Source organism: Copidosoma floridanum, unplaced genomic scaffold (genome assembly GCF_036245765.1).
Source record: "Copidosoma floridanum isolate Cflo_tuat_1 unplaced genomic scaffold, Cflo_Japanese_pri ptg000001l, whole genome shotgun sequence".
Lineage (NCBI taxonomy): Eukaryota > Metazoa > Arthropoda > Insecta > Hymenoptera > Encyrtidae > Copidosoma > Copidosoma floridanum.
Window position 1 is genome coordinate 2,108,041 of NW_028321878.1, and position 23,430 is coordinate 2,131,470.

Genomic DNA, 23,430 nt, shown 5'->3' on the forward strand with positions numbered 1-23,430 from the left:
AAAAAGAGAGTGAGGGGGGGGATAAAAAAACACGGGAGAGAGAGAGAGAGAGAAGTGGTGGCACACACATCAGTAGGTATACGTGCACATATAGGTAACAGAGGGAGGGACGGAAGCAACGACGGCAGTATGTTTTCCCGTTGCTATACGCCTCCCCACCCCCTTCATCGCCCCGCATACGCTTGACCTTCGCTGTCGGCCGGCACAGGCCTCTCCTGTATACCCGGCGGCCCGATTGCCGGATCATCAGTACACGCCGAGTCTTTTCACGGAGAGCAAACTTGCATCAGCTTCCCCGGGCACAGTCGCAACACAGTTTTTTTTTTTTTTTTTTTTTCTTTTTTTTCAATTGCATTGTATTTTTCGATCGAGAGTTAACCATGAAGAGTGCGGTCGGTGTCCTCTTGCTCGCGGGCGTCCTTGCGCTTGCGCAAGCTTTTCCAGGTAAGGACGGACAGTGCCGTTTTTTCTCACTTTTCATCGTTTATCTCACGAGAATCTACTCGAGGGCTTTTTTTAGTTGAGCGCCATGATCGATTACCTATGGTTGGTTAGGGCACGCATTTTACACTTTGTACTTTATTCAAATGCAAAAGGAGAAAAAGAAAAAAAAAATAACATATCGGTACCATTGCGAGAGAATAGATTTGTCCAGTACTTAGTAGTGAAAAAAGGGTAGGTAAAAACCGTTAACCTCAAGCGAAAAAGATGTAAGTTTGTTGGGAAAAAAACAAAAAGCTCGACTCATTAACACAGCCGTGTCTTTCGTTTTCTCTACGTATGGATGTACTCCGCCGCTAAAAACCGGATAAACGAGTGCGCCGCAACGAGTTCCCCTTAAAAACGTCCACCTCGCGATTTTATACATAGCAAAGTGTCAAGTTCAACGAGCCACGGTGTTTGAATACTCGTTCGAGAACAATGCGTCGATTCACTGCTCGCCCCCGAGCTTTTGATTATTTGACTTTGGCTCGCAAAGGTAAATTCCAACGGGACGTTTAATTATTTGCACACCGGAGGAGCGTAAATTCAACGGAAGTGGTTGTTTCATGTAGACTTGGAATCCCAAAAATGCAAATTATTTCTTTCGAGTCCGTGTACTTTATTTTCCTTGTCCGTAAAAATCGACGCTCCAAGTGTTCTTCGGGAGGATGCGTCTTACGAGCGGATATTTTTAAAAGCCGCGAGTCATTTGTGTTGTGAAGAAAATAAATCGTCCAAGAATCGCAGCGATGAGTCAGATTTCAGTAAATACATGCGCGGGGACACACTACTATACGACGTATACACACACAAGTGGTTATAATAATAATAATAATAATAATATGCGTGCTCGTTTTTACATAACGTACATGTATGTACGATCGGGTGATTTGTTGCAATAAATCGAGCGGACGAGATTGCCGAGTCAGAAAATATACTTGCTAAAAGGAAATGAAATAAATCATTACGGTCGCTTGAATAAAAAGTTGTTTTATATACATTTTTACTTTTATTTGGTGAAAAAACACATAAAAATAAAAATAAAAAAAAATAAACTTTGAAACCAACGAGTTGAAAAAAAAAAATATATATACGATTTTCTGTTCGTTTTTCAATTGGATGGAACTTAAGTTTACCTTTATTGACGTACGAGTAGTGTTTGTACAGGTGATAACATTTTTCCTCGCGATGCACCTGCTCTAACTCGAGTTGTACGCGTCTCGGGGTAAAAATAACCCAAACAGTATAGGTACGTGACGCAACGGAGAGACGCGTCGCAGAAAATAATGTTAATGAGAGCCATTGTGCGGTTCGATTGAGTATTCTCCGTGAGTCCTATACATACTTACTGCGCACAAAAACATGGTGCTGCTTGTCATTCTAAGCTCGCAGGGAGTGCGTCGGAGAAAGGAAACATTTAGCATTGAGAAACAATTGTTTCATCCAATACCAAACTAATCGATATTAGTCCATGGTGTTGTCTAAAAAAAAAAAAAAAAAAAAAGCCGAGGCGTGACTGTAAAAAAACAACTTCTGGAAGCATGTGGATCGAGCTAATAAATTTACGCTGTCGAGGCAAAAGTTAACGCAGTTGCTCTCAATATTTTTCTCTCGTCGAAAGCGATACGTCGCATCATTCATCTCGAAAAAATACGAGACTTTGTTCCAGTGAAGCAGCTCATAAATATAGACGCGCTAGTTTATTTTAACGAGCAAGTAAAAACACCGAGAGCTGCTATACACAATTATAAGACACTCAAGTCGGCGCATATATATACGGAAATTGTTGAAGGCGCAATTTTATTATCTACAGGCGGGAAAATGCATGTTTACGCCAGCAGTCCACAAGTATAATGCTATATTTAAAATTCGTGATTTGCTTGTCCGCTGGTGATAATTAGTGGGTGACGCTGCGTTGTGACAAGACGAGAGCGTCTTTGGTCGCCGGGAAGCATCTACTTACTTATGCGTATATATATTTCGCATGCATCGACCGCCTAATCTCTGTAATTTTAATTGGATTTTTTTTTCCCCTCTGCTTGCTGTTGTATCTTTTTTGTCCTGGGGTTAAGTTTGTTCGCTGCTGATAAAAGTCAGTTTTTCTACACCACCTAATTGAATTCCAAAAAAAAAAACCATGTAAAAATATAATAAAACATCTGAAATGCTTATCAACCCAACATTCTTGTAAGTCGCAGGAGGAGTAACGTTGGTTGTTTTTTTTCGCTCTTGGTTTACCATTGAATGTATGAAATACATCCTGGAATTGCTCGTACAAAAAATTATACAAATTCAAATATAACGACCATGTATATCTATGTACACTAAGGAAAAAAACTGTCGGCAACAATAAATTGTACACTGTTGTTATCATCGCTGCTCTCAAGTAACGTCGCTTCCACGAAAAATAGTGCGAAAACTGATACAACACAATTCTCCTGAATCGTCCATTCGATTGAGTAACAATTACACTCAAGTATATAATATGCATCACCCAACACGATTCGCGGAAACTGTGTATATAAGCATACACAGTACATCTGCACACGATATCGCATGTGTGTACATCTAGTTGCAACCACGCCGAGCAGTATAATTCAATTACTCGCGTTTGAGAGGGAATAGAAAAAAAAAGCCCCCGGTGGTCAATGGAACGAGCGTCCGTTTATTATAGCCGCGCACGCTCGCGGAAGCGATTTCTTTTTCGCGGAAGGCGTTCTGTTTTATCGCAAAGTACCTACTGCATTGCTCACACGATGAAACTTTTCCTCCTTTTCGCCCACATTCCAGGGGTCAAGCGGTGTTTGTACAGCGAGACCTATACACCACGCTTTGTTTCTTTTCGCGAAGCTTTGAAAAAAAAAAAAAAAAAAAAAAAAACGCTGCCCAGAGTACAAAAATCACACAGGGACGGCTCTTTTGTCCCCCGTAATTATAACTCCGCTCGGGCTCCGAATCAACAGTGCTCGGTCACTTGTACCCAATGTTAAACTATTCAACCATTATTACGCGCGAATAAAACTTTCCCAACGATAAAAGTACAACAAAAATTACAGGCGCCGTGTGGGGTGCGGTTTCGAGGGGGAAGCGACGAAAATTATTTTTCTATTACAAGCCCCCCCGTGTTTTATTGCGTATATGTATTTATACGGGTGCGGACGCAAAAGGGGAAAAAAAGGAGCGTCTAGGCCGCAACGTACGTAATAAATCTTGGCGGTGGTTTTGCGATTTTTCTTCCCACCGCATGGGACCATTTTCGCGAGGGAAAGCGCAAAACGGTGGCGTTAACACCCAAGCTCTTCCCCCGTACATGTAGCACCGCAAAAATTATATTTCTCCGACTCTCCGCTGATGTGCACGATCTTTCAATTTTCGCTTGTATATATATATGTACGCGCCAACGCAGCCGGAAATTAAACGCAAACTCAGCCGGTGCGTTTTAATGCTCATGTACAGCTGCGGCAATTGCCATGCAGTCGCGGTCTCTGACAGTCGTACACGGAAAAGCTTTGTTCCTACCAAAGCGACCTGTACAATACTGTTTCTCCGCGCTTTCGGGACTCTTTTTTTTTTTTTTTTTTTTTTTCCATTACGAGCCCGCATGTGTAGTTAAAATTGAGGCCACGGCCTCGGGCGACTATTGAACTCTGCATTTTCACTTAGCAGTTGCTGCTGTTTGTTTTTCACATGGATACATATAGTATACGATGTGTCTGCTATTGATCATTTTGTCGTCACTTGCATTGCTATTAGGAATGAAAGAAGGGCTTTTAGCGTTTCATCAATGCTGCGGAAGCGAGTCTTGGAAATAGATAAATCAATTCTGCAGCGATTGGGAGTGATGATTATTAGATGGCGGTAAGCCCCCCCCCCAAAAAAAAAGAAAAATTACAAAGCTTTTAAACAGCTATGAATAAAACGGGGCGATTTTATCGTTTCTCCGATTCCGGTCGATGGTTCGTTTTCCAGGTGGAAAAATCCTCTGGCACCACCTCGCAGGAATTGCGAATTCGCGTTACGTCTCGTTGATTTTCGAGCCAAAAATACATATACGTGCCACGTCAACTGTCATGTTTACGCTCGAAGCGATATACGTATCCGAGAGGTCAGGTCGGCGAAAAAAACAATGCTTACCATGCACTTGCCTTTTCTGATCGATACTTTGAGAAATTTTTCTTTCCATCCCAATGCTCATTTTTCCCTGCCTGTCCGTTGTTTTTTTTTTTTTTTTTTTTTCCTTCAGGTGCGCGTGTAGCTACGTCTATCTGTAATCTACGTCAATCACGCGTGCCTACTTTGCATCTCAAAAAGATGGGTTGACCTACTTTTCAAAATTTATGTATTGGACCCTCCTTCCGCGCCGTTTTGATATTTTCTAAACCCACGACAACCACGAAGATTAGAGGGTGTAATTCAGAGATTAAGCAACAAACGATGTATAGCTTCCATAATTTGTCACCCATTTCATATAAAGATCGAGAAATAAGTATAATGAAATAAGAAAAATCTTGAGCTATTTACTCAAATCTGGGCTTTCGCGAAGAGTGTAATTGTAAAACAAAGTCTAATAAATGTTACTTCGAAAGGGACATAATATTCTTGGTGATCAACGTGTGATTACATTTATTGATTTTTATAATCATTGACTTTGGTAAAGTTACAGTATGTTTTGGTATCACTTAATAAAATATAATTACTCGAGTATAGGTACTGGCACGTTGAACTTTAAGTATACACAACCAACGCGATGTCATTAAACTCAAAGCGCCGGGGAACCAAACCATCATCCGTCTCCCTCGATATTCCGATTCCCTGGGCTACGGAGATCGAATGAAAAAGAGCGCCCACACACGTCCACCGATCGAGAAACCCCCCCCCCGAGGAAAAAAAAAAAAAAAAAAAAAACGCGAACCCCACAGAGAAGCCATCGGTAAAAGCATCGAGCGCGTTTACTCGCTTACCGGTTACCCCCCCCCCCTCTATCGCTCCTTTTACCTTTGCAAAGGGACCCGCCCAGTGAGTACATATAACGCGGCGACGCTGATTTTCCAATCCTTTTTCCAGAAAATTTTCCGACCGATCGGCCCAAGTGCTTCCTATACGCGTACGTATATATGTATAAAGGCTCGTTCGATCTTCCCTGAGCGAGATTACGCGCGTACCAGGGGAGACGAGACTCTTTCGTTCAAAGAGACTCTCATTTCGCTCGTTTCCTTCTCGCTATATATACGTGGATTCTGGTCCACGCGGGTATACGAGACGTACACACTTTTTCCGCGACCCACAGCGGGAGTTATACAAGTTTTTAAGATTCACTCCCTATCGGAACCCCGAGAAAGACAAGGTCTCTCGTCTCGGGGGAGCGACACGTGGAAATTCGCTTTGGAAATGTACATCATTCTGCATCGATCAGGTGAACGCGCGGCACAGAGCGCACCGGGGTATCGCAAAGTAATCCCTCGTATACACACCCAAACTTCATTAACGACGCCTGCCTCGCTGCACATGTATTATATCACCGAAAAAAACAGAAGGTAAACACGTACAGATATCTAAAGAGAGAGAGCAGTTGTTGCCGGAGCCACCTTTGACCCGACAAAGTATTTCAGACCGTCGAAAGAAAACAAGGGTTGGGGGGGGGAGAGCAAAGGGAAGCGATGAAAAAGGAGATCTGCTGCGCAAGCGAGCGAGTAAACGCAATAATGACAAAGGGAGGAGAGATGGGGAAAATTAAATGGAAAGCCGCCCGAGGAGGAGGAGAACACATGGAGCCGCGAAAGGAAGAGAGGAAATCGAGGAGGGGGAGAATACGTATCCACCAGCCCCTCCGGAGCCATATTACCACCCCCTTTTCTCTGTACTTGCACGCACATATCCCATACCTATATATATATACATCGGGTGAAAGCCGCGCTAAGAGCACCCCCTTTCGTTCAATGGGGCTGCGCTTGTGCACGTATATTATACATACCTATCTATCTGATTTTTCAACCGCGAGCGCTGAGAGGATCATCCTTGTATTATCTTTTTGCTCCCGATGCGCGACGTGAATGCCCCGAGTTAATTTTCGCTGCGTCTCTCTATGGGAGAGAGCTTATATGCCTCTTACTCGAAATAATCCTGAGCTTTTTCTCCGTGACCTCTCGATCGATAATTTTTAGGATATTTTCGGACGAAACTGAAGTTAACGCGTCATTACGATATTGCGCAAACAACGACAAACTTTAACCCGCAATTTAAAAATCCATACGCGTTCGCGTAAGTGTACGATCATGCAGTGTGTAGGTGTTGAATTTCATCGTTAAGTCCCGAAAATGAGGGTGAAATTGACGCGTCTGCCGAGCACCTGAGCGCAATTTAAGCGCGCAAGCGGAGTTTATTGGGGGGGGGGTCGAAATATTTTCAACACCGTGAAACATTACACTTTGGGGAGGAAAAAAAAAAAAGAGATATTAATGGAGTATAGCTCGCGATTGCGAGTATAATTAAAAGGAAAATGGTTGCGCGTGCGTCGAAAAATATTCCGCGATGAGTCAAGTTTCAGGTGGATTGTAAAACGAGCGCTGACTCATCTAAGAGCAATTGGGCCACTTTTAACGCGAACGCGCGTGTCGATGCGTGGTGATTAGTACCTATATGCTTGCATCGTTCGAGTTGCCAACTCTTCAATAGAGCATATGTGCTCTTAATACATAATACATGAAGGTTGTCAATTTGTCGCGTCGTTAAGTTTTTCCATGTCCGAGCAATGTTTGCCCCGAACGTGTACAATTTTGTTGTGCAATTCCACTACAAGTGCTGGGAATTTCTTTCTATTTTTTTATTCGTTTTCAATAGCAGACATTCGATTTGCTCGGAATTATTTTGCGTTAAAAAAAAAAAAAAAACAACTTATTTTGATATTTGTGTTTTTAGTTTAGTGGCTCTTCGAACGAGCCCTTCCGTTAATTTGTACAAAAAAAGAATGACGAAACAATTTTTTTTTTCTTCGCGACTTTAAAAACCGTAAATCTGAGCCCCCGTAAGTATAGCGTTGGCGAGCTAAAACCCAAGTCACTCGAGTCCGCCCTGCATCAGGAAACGAACGCAGAGGAAGAATTTGATGAACCCCCCGTGGCAAATCACGAGCATAATAGACATCGTGTATTTATTTATATCCACACACAGGATGGGCGAACTTTCGCGCATTAGGGCAGCACGAGCCATCGACCCCCTTCCCCCAAGCGGCGCATCAGCGGAGCATATTATAGATCCAACACATCGGACCTCCCCCCCGGCGAAGCTATCAAAAGCTCATTCGGGTCGAAATCCCGAGGACTCGTAAGTTGCACCCACCCCACGGATACACATCAAGGAAAATTTCCTTGACCGCCTCGGAGCAAAGGGGATACATACATGAGAGAGGATTATATATTTGCGCGCGCGTTGTTTACGCGTGTGTATTGTGTAGACGTAACCCGATAAACCGCGAGCGTCAAGCTATTACTAATTTATAACGAAGCGCTTAGCATTCTCATTAGCCTATATACTCTACCTGCCGATCCGATCGCCACACTGGATACATGGCAGTAGTACCCATACATACGTAACCACTACACCAGAGGTACATGGTTATAACGTTGTGTACATCGTTGCCCTCCCCCTCCTTCTCCAGTATCCATCCACGTTGCAAGTGCCACTTGCTCTAATTGGACCAATTTCGTTTGAGGGATTAGATCGTTATCCATCCCCCCCCCCCCCCGAACCCTCTGGATGGCGTTCGTTTTGTACATCTTCGTTCCGTTCGTTTATTTATAATTTATATATATATATACCTGTACTCGTTGCTCTGGATATATGTATATACATGCCTATAGGTACTACTTGTGCCCAATTTTCAAAATTATTACGCAGCTGGAGGAGGGCCTTGTTTGGCGAGTTTCTCCGGGTACATTACATCTCTACGCTTATACGTAGAATCATGAAAAAAAAAAAAAGTACATACATGTACGCATCAAAATTTTTGTTTTATTTTTTCATAATCTGTAGGTAGGTCATTACCTAACGACAACGTCAATCAGTACTCGAGTCGTCTCCCACCCACCGCGACACGCGTGATCCAATATATTAGCATCGATCACACGTAGGGTTCGAATTATTTCGTTGGGCTATATAATGCATACCCTACACGTTACACCACATCGGACCCCCCTTTTTGCCCCCCATGTAGCATAGGTGATGCTTATTAGAGAGAAGGTTATTGTAACGCGCTCGTAAATAGTCAATTGAACCGTTATACGTTATACCTCCAGTTTATAATCTCTCTCTCTCTCTCTCTTTATGTTCGATCGGATTTAATACATACACGCTTGTATTACGTGGCCGGAGGATGTGCGAGAGAAGAGCTGCTGCGTTACACGATATATTGGGGCCATCTGAAAATTGATTTTCATCGAAAGCGTGCTCGAGGCGATTATTGTAGAAGCGGTCCTCCCCCCACCCTTTCTCTCCCTCTATCTCTATGTATGGTGATGAATCAATTGCGCAGTACATTAAGCGAATGCAGATTTGTAAATTTTTTGCAAGTCAAGAAATTGCGTATTTCATTGAAAAAAAAAAAAAAAAAATAGGGAAGAAAAAACATAGACATGTATGATAGAAAATGCAAAATGTACGAGCATCAGTTTGCTCTGGCAAAGTAGGTACAATATAAAGTAGATAGCGTGCACCCAAGCAAACACCCGGTTGGGATTTATCGAGCTTCTATTTATTGTATGTACATTGGTACTCGGACCGATAGTGCTATATGGTTGCAAGTGAACGTAATTAGTTTTCTTTGCGAGTGTGTATTTAATATATACTCGTGTTATATCCATATATGTTGCATTTACAGTGTTGACCCCGAGACTTTCAAACCAACATTCATCATGTACAGTAGTGCATACACGAGTAAATAACGAGATCGTACTTGGATGTATATACCTGCTGTGTGGATCATTAGAGCGAGATTCAATTATAACGAGGAAACGGAGACACTCCGACGTGTGTGGGTGGGCGTGGTTGACAGTGGCGCGGTTAATTATTTCCGATTTAAATCGATTCCCGATCGACGCAACGATATCTGTATCTGCGACGGCCCGTCATTCGAGACGAGATTGTCCGCTGGATGCGTCATTTAGGTTTGTGTTTGCGTTGTATTTTGTTGTTGGCCTATTTCTTTTTTCCTTTTTTTTTTACTACATTTTGGTGAAAATCAATTCCGAGAATTTTAATTTTTTATCCCATATTCATGTAGAATTAAAAAAACGATAACTTTTACACGTGTCACAACATGGTTTATTTTATTTTTATCCCGACGTTAATCAAATTAACGCCATTTTATCAGAAACCTTTTAATTTTCCATTCGACGGTTTTCACGGTGAAATAATGTCTCTGCATTCGTTTTACCTATAGTCATTTAGTGTTGCTCCCTCACTTGTATTAATAAATAAGAGAAAAACGAATAAAATAAATAATATTTAGTGCAATGAAAAATAAAGTAATGTACAACTGCTCGTGACATTTATTAATGTCCCTAAAAGTACCAGATGCGTTAGTGGCCAGTCACAAAAGGCTCATAATGAAGGGAGCCGTCGATAGCTGTTTCTCTGCTCTTGGACTTTTGTAAAGTATCCAAGCGATGATCGTAAAAACATGAGATTTGCATACATTGTCCCGAATAATCCTGATCTCTGTCGATTCAAGAAATTTTCCACCCAATGCAAATCATTGTACACAATTTGTGTAATCATTCAGAGAGTCCTCGTGATTACTGGTTCGATATTTATACGAATCGATGAAGCGGCATCGCATAAGAAACCAAGTCGTATTCGAGGGCATATTGTAATGATGCCTTCGGCTGGTGTTAACACGTTTTTAACGACGTATACACGCCACCCTCCGCAAGCCCCGACACGCCACAATATACGAAATTTCAGTATACGTCGCGTAATGACGATTTCCCGTGACACACCGCAAACGCCCACGTTGATTCGCCTCCGAACATCGCCGTGTAGCTTCACGTGCGCGGCACCGCGAGACAGACGTGTGCGTTATTTTTCCTTTATTTTCAATAAAAACCACCGCCGCGGGACATGCCATTTCCGTACGAAATAATGATACACCGGTAGCAATATTCTAGTCTCGCGTGGCTCCTGGCTCGCAAATTAGCCACCCCTTCGTCGGCGTTTCCTGATTTTTCACATTTTTCCATCCACTCTCTCCAGCGCGAGGGTATACACACAGTGTGTGTATCTGCCCCGCGTGTATGTATACACACGTGCAAGAGAATCGACGTCGAAAAATCAAGGAGCGAGTAACGATGCACGTACACGCGAGGAGGCATTTGTGTATAAAAACATCCGAGTTGTTCAATCGAAAAATAAAAAATAAAAAATATACTTTTCGATTTGGCTTTGTTACACACACTCTCGCGACAGTCGCGCGTACAATTTTTCCCAATACAACTGTACAAATGCGGCGAGCAAAGCGCGAGAGGGGGAGTTTCGCGCTAATCGGCAACAAACAAAATTATGGTAGGAGGCGAGACTGAAAATATTTATGTATGCGCTGGGTTGAAATGCGTCGGCCGCCCTTGCGCATAATTCTTCATTTTTATACAGATGAGATGCGCGTATGTTATATGCACGCAGCCGCAACCTTTTTTGTGCAGAGAGACGTGGATGCGTTTTTTTTTTTTTTTTTTTTTTTTTTCATATGAATATATATGCGTACGAGCGTAATGATTTTCGCTACCGCGGGAAAAGCGCTAGTTTTGCAAAGACCCGCTTGCACGCAACCAGTAACAAATTAGGATCCCTTTGGAAATGTATTTACTCAAAAGAGAGAGATGTTATTTTTTTATTTTAAAGGGAACCAGGTGAAATAGGTGGCTTAATTTTTACGAAAAACAATATTTTTGCACACGTAAAAAGGACGGCTACTAAAATTTCAACCAGAGAAAAAAAAAATGTAGTTAAAACACACAATGTTTCTCTACATAATGAAAATAATTATTCGTCTTGTCCAACAAGAAAGAGTGTACTTTATCACGATGTATTATTTTATCAGACGTGCAGTCTAATTTATTTATTGCACGTACGTCCAACATATTCACTTGAAAAAGTATACTTTTTTTTTTCCCCCAAAATCCACAACCATTAAAAAAAAAAAAAAAAAAAAAAAAAATTTTCCTCGATAAAACCATCAGGCCGTAGTATGAAAACTCAAGGCACTCCCGTGTTGCAGCCATGCCTTCAAACACCAATTGCCCATCACAAACTCTCAATATGGAATAGTCACTTAAATACGCCCGTGCAACCAACAGATTACTTGTAACGCGAGGAACGCACTGAAAGTATATACCTCCACAGTGTATGGCAAGGGAGTCGGCCGAGACGGTGTATATATATATATATATATATATATATATATATATATATATATATATATATATATGTGTGTAAGGAAGAGCATCAGGAAACTTGAGGAGAGACGCCGCGACGTCGTAGCCGTTTCCTTTCCTCGGCACAATGAGAGCGCCTTCTCTTAACGAGCCAAGTTGAAATCGAGTTATAACTGCAAGCGCTCGCACCCCCCGCCATCCCGCTACTTCCCTCTCACCTCGTAAAAGTCAAAAGTGCGCGTATCATCGCGAAGACGGGGGGGAGGAGGGTTATTATCATACGAAAAGCTCGCCGGTTTGCGCGCAACAGCCGATGGTAAAGCTCGGGGGGGGGGGGTGATGGATGATCGTCGTAGAGTCTCCGTCGCAAACTCTCAAACTTGGCGTCATTTTTCGAGGCTGGCGCTAATTGCCGCTTCATATACGCGTCGTATATATATATGGCTATAAGGAAGCTTTCGAGGAGTTTACGCTTGGAGTGTTGCGTGGTAATTATTATTATCATCATCTTCGTCGTTGTCGTCGTCGCTGCCGTCCCTGGGATGGTATTCAATAACAGTTAAAGAGTTTCGAGCTGAAAATTAGTGGACAGTTCGCGAAAAGTTGTTTGTATACACAGGCTCCGCTGGAATGATGATTATTCGGATGAAAGGAACAAGTTTAGATCGAGTTTGCCGATCGACAGTTTGGATCTTTGTTTTTTTTTTCCCCTCTATCTCTCCTGGAATATAGTACGTATATACTTAACATTGCTGGTGATTCATTTTTTCTTTGCGTGCCATTAAAAAATGAATGAACCTTTGGACTTTTTTTTTTGCGATGATTCGATATTTTTCCTACAATAAATGGTGCCAACATAGATACTGCATCGAGGGATTTACCAGCTTTTTATACAATTTTTATTTTATATCTGAAACAGTACCGATAATAGAAAAAGGCTGCTTTTCGTTTAAGTGTAAGAATGAGCACGTGCAATTTTCGTTCGTGAAACCAGTGTAAAAAAAAGCTGTGATGAAAAATTTCAAGAAAACCTTCCTTACCTCGTGTCAAAATACTGTACGTTCATCGATCGGCCCAAAGCTCAATCAATGACCCAATCGCGAATTAACCTCGCGCCAATCAGCAATAAGTGTCCACAGGTATATGTATAGACTTGCCGAGTATAACCGCTCGCCAACCGATAAAGTATCATAGCGGAGGATCTAAAACACCGTTGAATTGAAGGTAATAATTCACCCTTCCTAACTCAAGCTTCAAACAATAATCAAAAGCTCCGGGGGCGAGCGAATGATGGGGAAGGGGTACGCTAAGCGTTAAAAGCTCGGCCTTTCGAGCGAGTATAAATTAAGCCCACCTTATTCCGCTCAAACTTCATTGCCCCCTAGTCCCCGGAGGGGGAGCAGATAATAAATTATCGCCCTAACTCAAAATTAACGAGGCGCCCGTTCATGCAGATATCCCGACCGCGTCGATTTTTCAATTTTACCCACAGTGTAGGGGGAGGGGGCTTGTACAGCACGCGTAGACTGGACCGACCAACTTTCGGGACGCCTCTATTATGGAATCTAGTAAACCGGGCGTCGATTACGATTCAGAGCGCGAGTGCTCCTGTAGCGGCTGTTGCAGGGGGTGGGTGGTGTTGCCGGGGGCCCGCCGTGACCGCGACTCGAAGTTTATGGGGCTTCGTCCGGCTTCCCTCCAGCGGTCCCTTTGCTTTGCCGGTGTGTATAATTGGATTGCTTGGTGCCGAGGGACACGTGGAATAACTCGCTTCCGACCGATTAGGGTTCAACTGCGTGATGTAACAATATTGCACCTATACACCCACACTCGCGCTCGTCTTGGATGCATTTCTAGGTAAAAAAAAAAGCAAGACGGTGTCCTTGCGTGTTTGAAGAAAAAAAAAAAAAAAGAAAAAAGTAAATTTGACGAAGCCGATAAGACGTGTACATGAAAAGTACATTTGCGCGTATACCTATACTAAAAGTTGGACTGCAAGGTAACACATAAATTTCGATAAATAACTTGGAGTGTCCGCGTTGAGCCGGTGTACACCGGTGACCTACTTGACGCTATGGAAAATGGGAAAAAGTACGATGTACGGAAAAACTCAAAATTTTTTTTTTATTTTTTACTCTATTTTAGCTCTGTGAAATTAAGTTGTGGAAATTCATCGCGCAAAGTGTGAATTCGTTAAATATTGAATCAAATAAGGATAGATTTTTCAAAGAGCTCGAATCGATTTTTCATGGGAAATACTTTCATCCGAAAAAACTCGAAAACTGCACGCGCCGGATGAAATATGCCACCTACCTGTATAAACTTCGACAGTTGGTATTTACAAGAAGTCCTGGCAGAGTCAACAAGTGAGTTTTGAAAAATGAAATTTTCCAAAAACAAATACCATACGAAGCAAACTTTTCGAACATTTTTCTTTATTCAATTCGAAACTGAAAAAGCCGGAAAAATCCACGAACCTACATACATAGGTAGAAAAAAAAATGAATAACCCAAAACACGCCGCACGACACTCCGTAGTAAAAAAAAAAAAAAAAAAAAAAAAAAAAAAAAAAAAAAAAAAAAACGAACGGCGGATCGATCGACGCGCACTGCGCTCCATACATCAGTGGAGGAGTACCCTCCCCATCCCGCGTCATTAGCGCGCTCAATTTTCATTGTCCCGTCAGAGCCGATGCGGAACCGCAGTGCATCTCTCGATGATGCGCAGCTCATAATTATTCCATACCCGGGCCACGCGCAGCTGGAGGACAATCAAAGCCCCGACCTATATGTACGTGTTATAGGTAGTGCGTGGTATACGCGACCCTGCACGTATATATACGGGCACTAAGTATACTGCACGCACACATGCCCTGTCTGCAAGCCCGATTATCGAGAGCCGAGAGGATGGATTTGATAAACTGCCGCGAAAAATGAGGTTTGCCGGCGCGGGTGATTGATTAATTGATCGATTGATTGATTGCTTGTTTGCATGGGTGGGTTTGTTTCCAAATCGACTCTGAGTATGGCTGTGGAGTTTCATTTTTCTTTTTTTTTTTTTTTTTTCTACTAATGAGAGAATATGGGCTAGCGAGCGGTTTTCCGTACGGCGTTGAGATGATTTTTTTTTTCCCAAGGATTTGACACGCGATCGAAAGCGAAATGGATTTCGAATGGGAAAATTCAATCAAATTTTCACGCTCCGAGACCCTTCCACCCGTACCAAAAGGTATACGCCAACACCGCTATACTCCCGATTCTATAATAGAAAGATTTTTTGTTGGACGAAAAAATCTCTCGATCCAGCACTGAAATCGAAAAGCTTCGGGATAAATCCAACCGTCACTTTGTATTTCCCTTTTTTTTGTGCCTTTGTTGCAGTGCTTACGACACGGTGTCCCTTACGATAACCCATCTATACTGCACCTCGTCATATATATATATTCAAGTCCCAAAGTACGACTCGTGTGTAATCTCCTCTGCTGCATTACGCATTATTACATTGGCCAAGGTCAAAGATACCCCGTGCGCGACCCAATTCGACTGGTATACCGCAAACGGGAACCCGATCGCTCTCGGAAATTCCCGCCAACTGTAGGAAATAATGGTCTCGTTGAAAAAATCAGCGCTAAATTATTCGTGCAAAGGTATACATGTACCCGCATTTTCCGAGGACGGCTCTGTTTTATTTATCACTGGGAGATGGTGTTGCGCAAACGTGTAATTGAAAAACATGCACGATACAGCACATTAAGTATACCGTGCGATCGAGGCAGAGGACAACGATTGCTCGGCATCGATATATTTATGTATCAAGCTTATGTCACATCATAATGTCGTGCACATCGAATGAACCAAGTAAAGCGCCGATCCGATTGCTGTCCCTCTCTGATCGTCATCGGTATCTCTTTTTCTCTTCTGTTCAATGGCGCTCTTTTCCCATGTTGCACAAGTATACGCGTGGGGAGTACCTATTTTTGGGCACATGGTACAAAAATATATTTTTAAACCTGGCCGAGGTTAATGCAAATGTTTAAAGAAGGAAGGCGTAGGCGGCACTTACTTCGTTTTCTCCATTAATACTTTATAACAAAAGGCGCCAAAGATGGACGTGCTCATATTATATATTCAGAACTCGACGACTGCGATCGATGAAACTTATTTTAGTCACGAAAAAAAAAAAAAGTAATCTATGTTGTAAAATATGTATTTTTTAATGACCTTTTTGGCGCCTACGGGTGTACATACACGAAGAAATCAGATCAGACAATAGCTCTTTCCCTGTATATTATCCCCTCGATGTCTACGAAAATTAATCTAAAAAGCCCGTGCGCGCGTTATTATGCTAATCCAGGCCACGCGGGTGCATTATATGCATGTATACCTTCTATATATATTATACGTATACGATGGTACATGGTTAGTCGCGTCAACCTTCCCTCGCACACTCGGGTATATATATTATGACCGTCGTCGCCGTCCGCGTGCACGACATGAGCTAATCTGAAAGGTTGGCTCCATACAATATTATACACCGCTAATGTAGATCTCTCGCTCCTCTTATACTCCCACGTGTGTGGGCCTATACTTCATTGCCCCCCCCCCCCTACATCATACCGGACGAAAGTTAAATTACGCACTGCACGAAGGCCACGCGGGTTATCGTTACCATTACCAACGTTACGTGTTATACATCGGCCTCTTTCTTTCTTTTTTCCTCTCGAGTCCCGATGATTTACACACATTGTTATATGTACGCCAAAGAAAAGCTCCATTCAAGGTCCCCCTCTTTTTTTTTTTTTTTTTTTTTTTTTCACCAGGTACTTACACGGGTAGTCGACGTGTTCTTTCCTTCGTTTTTTTTTCGCACACCCGCGCGCACCTATACACAAGGGCTGCCAGAAGCAGCGCAACTTACTTGCGAAAGTTGCTTCTTTTTTTTTCCCCCTGCAGAGCCTCTTTTTCCCTCTGGCAGTTTGCGGAAAGTTGGAGTGCTTTTTGCCAACTTTTTTTCCCCCGCTCCCTCGCGAAGGGGGTTGGGGTCGGGGGGAGTAACGGAATCGACGACGTGCCCCGGACGGTTTAATTTAAATAATTAGGCGATAGATTTAACGCGATAGGCGAGCGCGTTTTTTGACGACTTTCGGCGTTAGTCGGGAAATTTATCGCCGTACTTTTTGCGAGGGACTTTTCTTTTTTTTTTTTTTTTTCTTCTTCTTTCGCGGCGGCTGTTTTGAATACAGAAACGCAGGGGGGGGTCACACACTTTCCGAGCGAAAGAGCTTTCGTAACTTTCCTTTTTTTTCCAAGATTTAATTATCTGATGTGTCTCGCCGCTTATCGAGCGGAGGATCGATATGGTAAATTTATATAATGGGGGATGAAAATGAATGGACTACACCTGAAATCGTGAATTACCGGTGAAGAGTAGAAACAAAATAGAAAATTGTATACCTGGTGAATCTGTGTGTTCGTGTCCTACTGGCATTGGTTTTAGCTCGCGGCAACAAACGCGACGCGAATTCAAAGAGGCGCTCTGTATGCACTATGGAACCGGACCTCGGAACTGACCACGTTCTATTTGTGCGATCGATGGCGCTCTTTTCTATCGTCAGCTGAAAATTTTACTATTGGCGCGGGTTTCCCTTGATGCTGAGTCGGCGCTTCGTGCAGTGCCGCGGAGAGGTGGAAGACAAATTTTCGGGCGAAATGTGAAAGATTGATTTCTAAGAGCTGCCGCGACAATTGCGGTTCGTTTTTTTTATTTATTTATTTATTTTTTTTTAATGAAATATTGATGAGTTGCACGATAAGGACTTAATAATTGCGTGATTGTATCAAACGGAAACGGGTTTGATAAAACGTTATTTTTATCATTGTTGACAATAAACGTGAAATAATTATGAGGCTAAAATGAAAAAAAAAAAAAAATAATGAGCACAATCAAAGTTTTTCCATTTCAATTTAAAAGTTGATATAATATGTTATCCATACTTGCAATTATTTAAATTTGTTTTCCTGCAAGGATAGACAAAAACACTGATGGTGTTTCGTATCAGGCGGTTCGAGTAAGCATCACTTTCTTATAAATCGCTAAATTATAATATTAAGCCGTTTGATCGTCAAACGAGATACTACATTAAAAGATTCTCGGGTAACAAAGATATACCATCAGATGTGTAATGTACTACAATTAATTGTAATAACGTAATTCAGCATCCCTGCACACTGCATATGAGAGTAGAATCGCAAATTTCGTATCCTCGTTTAATAGCAGTTATTAAAAGGTTTTCAATAATATATTTGTTGTTGTTGTTGTTGTTGTTTTTTCTACTTTAAAGGAAAAAGTATAATAGTCGAAGTAAGAAAAACATCGTGGAAAAATCCAGTCTTCTCCACAGCCCAGGCAGAGATGGGATGAAATTAATTGCCGAGACATCCGGAGTGTGCGGGTACAACACATATTTATAAATATCTGTGATCTCGGAAAAGCGGACGTGTAATGCACGAGGTGGCGTAACGCACGCGCGTGCGTGCACCGCTGCAATTGTGTATTATATGTATATGTTATCGATGATCGCGGTCAAGAAAGTTCGCACGATGATGGCCCTTGATGGAAGCTTCGCGTGTGCACGTTCCAACTTGGGGTGCACTTATACATGCGTTAGCAAAACTAACACAACCGAACGGACACGCGGTTCTAGTTTTACAAAAAAAAAACAAAAACAAAAGAGAATCACGTTGGTCGCTGGAGAGAGAACAACGTTATATATCTTTCATTCGCATCTAACGGGCAAAACTCGTGTTACGCGCATCGGGAAAACTTAATAAATATGAGACGGGCAGTAGTTCTCTCTCCCCTCGCGCGCTTTTTGCATCTAAACGCGATACGCATACGAGAACAGAGAGCCGCACGCTCGCACACATATATACCTGTATAATATATACAATAAAAACGGCACAATACGAACTCCTCTCGCGTCCCTCTCTAATGTTACCTTCATCCGCCCAAGTTATGTAACCAAGTATATGCGGTGTGCGTTCACCTCTAGATATATTTTCCCATTGTTTCGTTCAGCCGTCTACTCGGCCCCGCTGGCTTTTACAAGTATACAATGGTACACGCTCTCGCTGACTTTCCCCATACTTATCACTCCCGCTCAGCCTAGCCTTTTATTTATGTTTGTATTTTAAACCTTTTGTCATCCCTATGGCTTTTGTTTTACAAATTCATATGTATATAATATTTCGCATCGGAGTACTGCGAAAAATCAAATACATATATATATATATACATTTTCCATTATTTTAACTCTCGCGTGTATACATGTGTAGGTGGGTATGGGCATACTGTATATTGTACTGGTATATTTATACTCTTCACTCCGAATGTGTCAATCACGTTGAGCGTATGAACGTCGCGTACATTAATGGTCCTCTTTATGAAAGATTCACATACCAGGGAGCAAAGTTGTACGAGCGGGTATAGAAAATATTGAGCTCGCCCTAATTTTAGTTTTAAACGTACGCGAGGTGAAAAAAAAAAAAAAAAAAAAAAAAAAAAAAAAAAATGGCAATAACCTTGGTCGACCGGCAAGTAGACCGTAAAATCGTCAATCAGAGTGATTGATCGATATATTCCAACAAATGTATGGATACAAAGAGCCCACGCGATCAGTGACTTTTAAAAACCCACCCCCTGCACTGTTGCGGTACATTGCACAAAAAAAAAAACTCACACAAAGTGCCCATCAATCGCTCGCACACGTAGGGTTATACCCCGGAATCGCATGGACGAGTGCACAACAAAAAGCCAACCGGGCAAACGAGTGCCCGCATGTGTCGGAAAAATCGTACAACCTCAGTCGAGGTGCAATTAAGATGTCTGTCATCTAGAATACATTTACGAGTTACATTTATGAGGAAAAAAAAAAACAAACAATGAGCAACAAATAAACGCGTTACAGGGACAAATAACAAATATGTATACTATATCAGAGTAGTGGATTATGGAATAGGAGTAACGCGGTCTGAAACCCCGGGAACGTTCAAGTTCCTAAATCTGCGCGTATTAGGTGCTGCGGGCGTACATCATGTGTGTAGAGATATATATACATATATGTAGACGTGAACTTGCATTGCAGCCGAAGCTCGAGACAACAATGCCAACTCGCGCCCTCCTTACTTAATTCTCGGGGGAGAGGAGGAGGAGGAAAAGATCATATATATATATATATATATATACACGTATACTCTCGGGGTGCGAATATCCCCTAGCTCGACCCCCCTATATATATTATATGTATGTATATGTATACGCGTATACCACCCGCTCACACGCACAAAGGCCAATTGTAACTTGCACGTACGCGCGCCCAACCGAGGAGGTGGAGGCGATAAATTGTCACGCAGATAAGTTGCTTCCGGGTCACACCCCCTCTCCCCTTGCCTCATCCGAACTGAGCCGGCAAAGACACTGTCTCGCGCGAAACCGCACCTCTATTTTCCAGAGTGTCTCTCTTTGATATCGCGAGCGTGTATCGCATGGATGCTACTCGTGCACGGTATATACTGTGTATAATGTGGGCTCCGACGCGATCCTCCAAATAGGAAGAAGGAGACACCGAGACTGGATACGGGAAGGCCAAAAGGGGCCGACGAGATTGCGCTGAATTACAAAGGAATATCTCGCTGTTCTCTCCTAAATCGTCGCGTGCACACGCTCAGGAAGTTGCTTGGGATCTTTTTCTTTTTCTGCGTTAATGTATATACAGCTCCGGATGATTGATAAAACTGGGTAATTCAATTCTCGCGTCGTCGCGTTTTTTTTTTTTTTTTTTCGTCAGTAGAGGCTTTTTCGGATCAAAGAGTAATTGCGTTGCGGCTTGACGCGTTTCACGCGAGAAAAGGGGAAAAACCGTTTTCAATTTGCAGATGATTAGCCAAAACGAGCCAAGCCACGTAAATTGAAAGCTTTTTCCAATCTTTGAAAAACGAAAAAACCCCAACAACCCAAGCGCGGATTTCTGGCTTAATAATCTAAATGAACGAGCCATTTCTCCTATAGAAAAAAAGATAATCAACTTACGAAAGGACCGGAGAGAATTTTCAATTACATCCGCGGGCTCGGACGTCCAACACGTGACCCTTGGCAACCCGAAATTCGCACCGCCACTTACTCTCCCGGCAATTGAAATTTAATTTGATTCCGGGCTGGCGATAATGAAACGATGAAAAACGACATCTTCTCCAAACTCCAACCTGAAAAAGTTATCGATCACTATTATACATGAGGACACTTTTCCGCGCGTCGTTGTACATCATTTATTTCTTTGTATCGAAATAGTCCGATGGCCATTACGTACAAAGTGGAGAGTCGAAATAAAAGGTAGAGAGCCAGCGCCTCGAAAAGCTGAAAAAAATGTCTCCAATTCGCGTCCGCGCCAGAGAGCGGAGAAAAAGAGCCACTTCCTCGTACGGAGTGCACACTGGTGTGTGGGTTAAGGAACGGGTGGGGCCATTTTTTCGGCGCGTCGTGGTTCGCGTCATAAACATCGGGGACGTCGACGTGTCGGGACCGATCGCGAGTATTGCGCCACATTTTTACCCCCCCCCCCTCCCACTCTAATCCAGTGCTCTTCGACCTCTTTTTCCCCGATTCTCGGACGTTATACCCGCACGCGTATATACAGAGAGTAAACTTGGGGGCCAAAAAAAAAGTCTCCATTGCCCGGCAATTTATTGTAATGGCCAAACTGCACCCACTCGCTTCAAGGGTTACGTACAGCTTTTCCACGATGTTCTTTCTACATCCATCCTGTTTTCGTTATATCCCTCGATTTCTCGGGTACTGTACACCCAAAGATCGCATCGCGGCTATCCCCTTTTTCGAACGAACAATCATTCAATCTGTACTCGAATACATATGCTCCGATCGCCCGGGATGTGTAAAAAAAATAGTTTAAAAGTCCTTAACATATACGGCAGTAATACTCAATTGGCGTGAATAAACGAGCAACCCCCCCCACCCACCCCTTGCCGAGGGATCCCGTGAAAAAAGGGCGCACATCAGTCCTCGAAGATTCATTTTTCGCTACTGAAAGGAAAGGCACCTACGACCCAAAGATCGAGCGTATGTGGGTTTGGAGAGGCAGGGTGCGTATAGGAAAAAAATAAAATAAATAAATAAATACGAGTCGGTGCGGGTACGGAATTTGGAATTCGCGTCGCGCTCGGTGTTTTCGTCGCGGGGCGGCGGAACAAACGCGCGCGTAATAGGATGCGCGAGCTGACTTACAAATGAGTCTCCAGTTATACCCCTCGTTTCTGCAGACGCGCGAGTCTATATGTATATATATATATGCGTGTGTACACGTGTACATTCCGAGGAGGACGGGGTGGACCATTAGTCGCGCCCTTCGCTTTCGCGAGTGGAGGGAGAGGAAACAAATCTCGCTTAGCAATGCGCTCCTTTTTCTTTGTTTTTTTTTTTTTTTTTTTTTTTACAGTCGAATAACTCCCACACCAACTGGATCTCGCGTTGGCACGGGACGATAATAACCACGTAGGGTTGATAAATCATTTGGGGGGAGCCTCCTCATACGAATTTAATAAAAATGTAGGTGAAAGCGAGTTACGGGAACCCTCGTCACGGCCGAGCCATGCGTCTCTTGAACTGTACATGTATCAAGCGATAGGAGGTACGAAAAATGTTTTTTTTTTTTTTTTTTCCTTTCCTCCCTTCCCGACGTTTGATTTATCGCGAAACGACGCTCGTGTGTCTCGTCGCGGGACCTTTTTTTTCTTTCCTATACAGCAGCGGCCGATATTTCAATAATCTGTAAGGCTCGATGAAAAAAGTTTTCGCCCAAAGTTGCGACAGCAATTGTACATCGAGCTATGAAATTATTTGTCTTTTTTCTTGTTCGCCTCTGCGCCTCTCGCGCGAATGTACATACAAAACACGTATCTGGTTTCGCGCTCGGGTGAATCGTATGATACTCGCGACGCCTCGCTGTCACCGTCTCGTGGTATGTTTATAATAAAAAAATTCATACGCAAGGCTCTTTCGATTGAAATTAATTGTTCGATTCTCAAAATGCGTTCTCTCGGAACTTCGTGTTATATACATTATACGCATGTAATACAATACAATCGTTCCATATTGCGTACCTGCGCCATAAGATATGTACGACTCGTTCAAAATGGTATACGCTGATTATTTTGGGCGCCGTTACTTTGTTCATAAATAACGAGCTTGCGACTAGACTAATGGTCAGTCCATATATTTATACACATTTGGGTCAACGGTGGTTGTTGATGGTGATGGAAAAATATACACTGTCCTTTCGGATTATTAATAAGACGTAACGACTGAGTCCATGAAAAAAAAAAAAAAAAAAAAAAAAAAACTTCTGTTATAGAACTCCCCCAAAGTCGGGAAAAACAAATTTATCGAGGCTCGCCCTTGGGGCAATCAATTATTTTTTATCTCTTTCGTACCTACGAAAGCACAGGAAAATTT

General features: G+C 42.6%; 1 protein-coding gene across 1 annotated transcript in view; it reads left to right on the forward strand.

Annotated features, from left to right (window-relative positions):
- The first annotated feature begins 232 nt into the window (after positions 1 to 232).
- The window catches only part of LOC106636210 (icarapin-like), a 40,086-nt gene continuing 16,888 nt past the window's right edge, over positions 233 to 23,430 (forward strand). Inside the window, exon 1 of the mRNA XM_089595872.1 lies at positions 233 to 444. Within this exon, the coding sequence (XP_089451998.1) occupies positions 381 to 444 (64 nt within the window). The 5' untranslated portion in view covers positions 233 to 380. The remainder of the gene's footprint in view (positions 445 to 23,430) is intronic.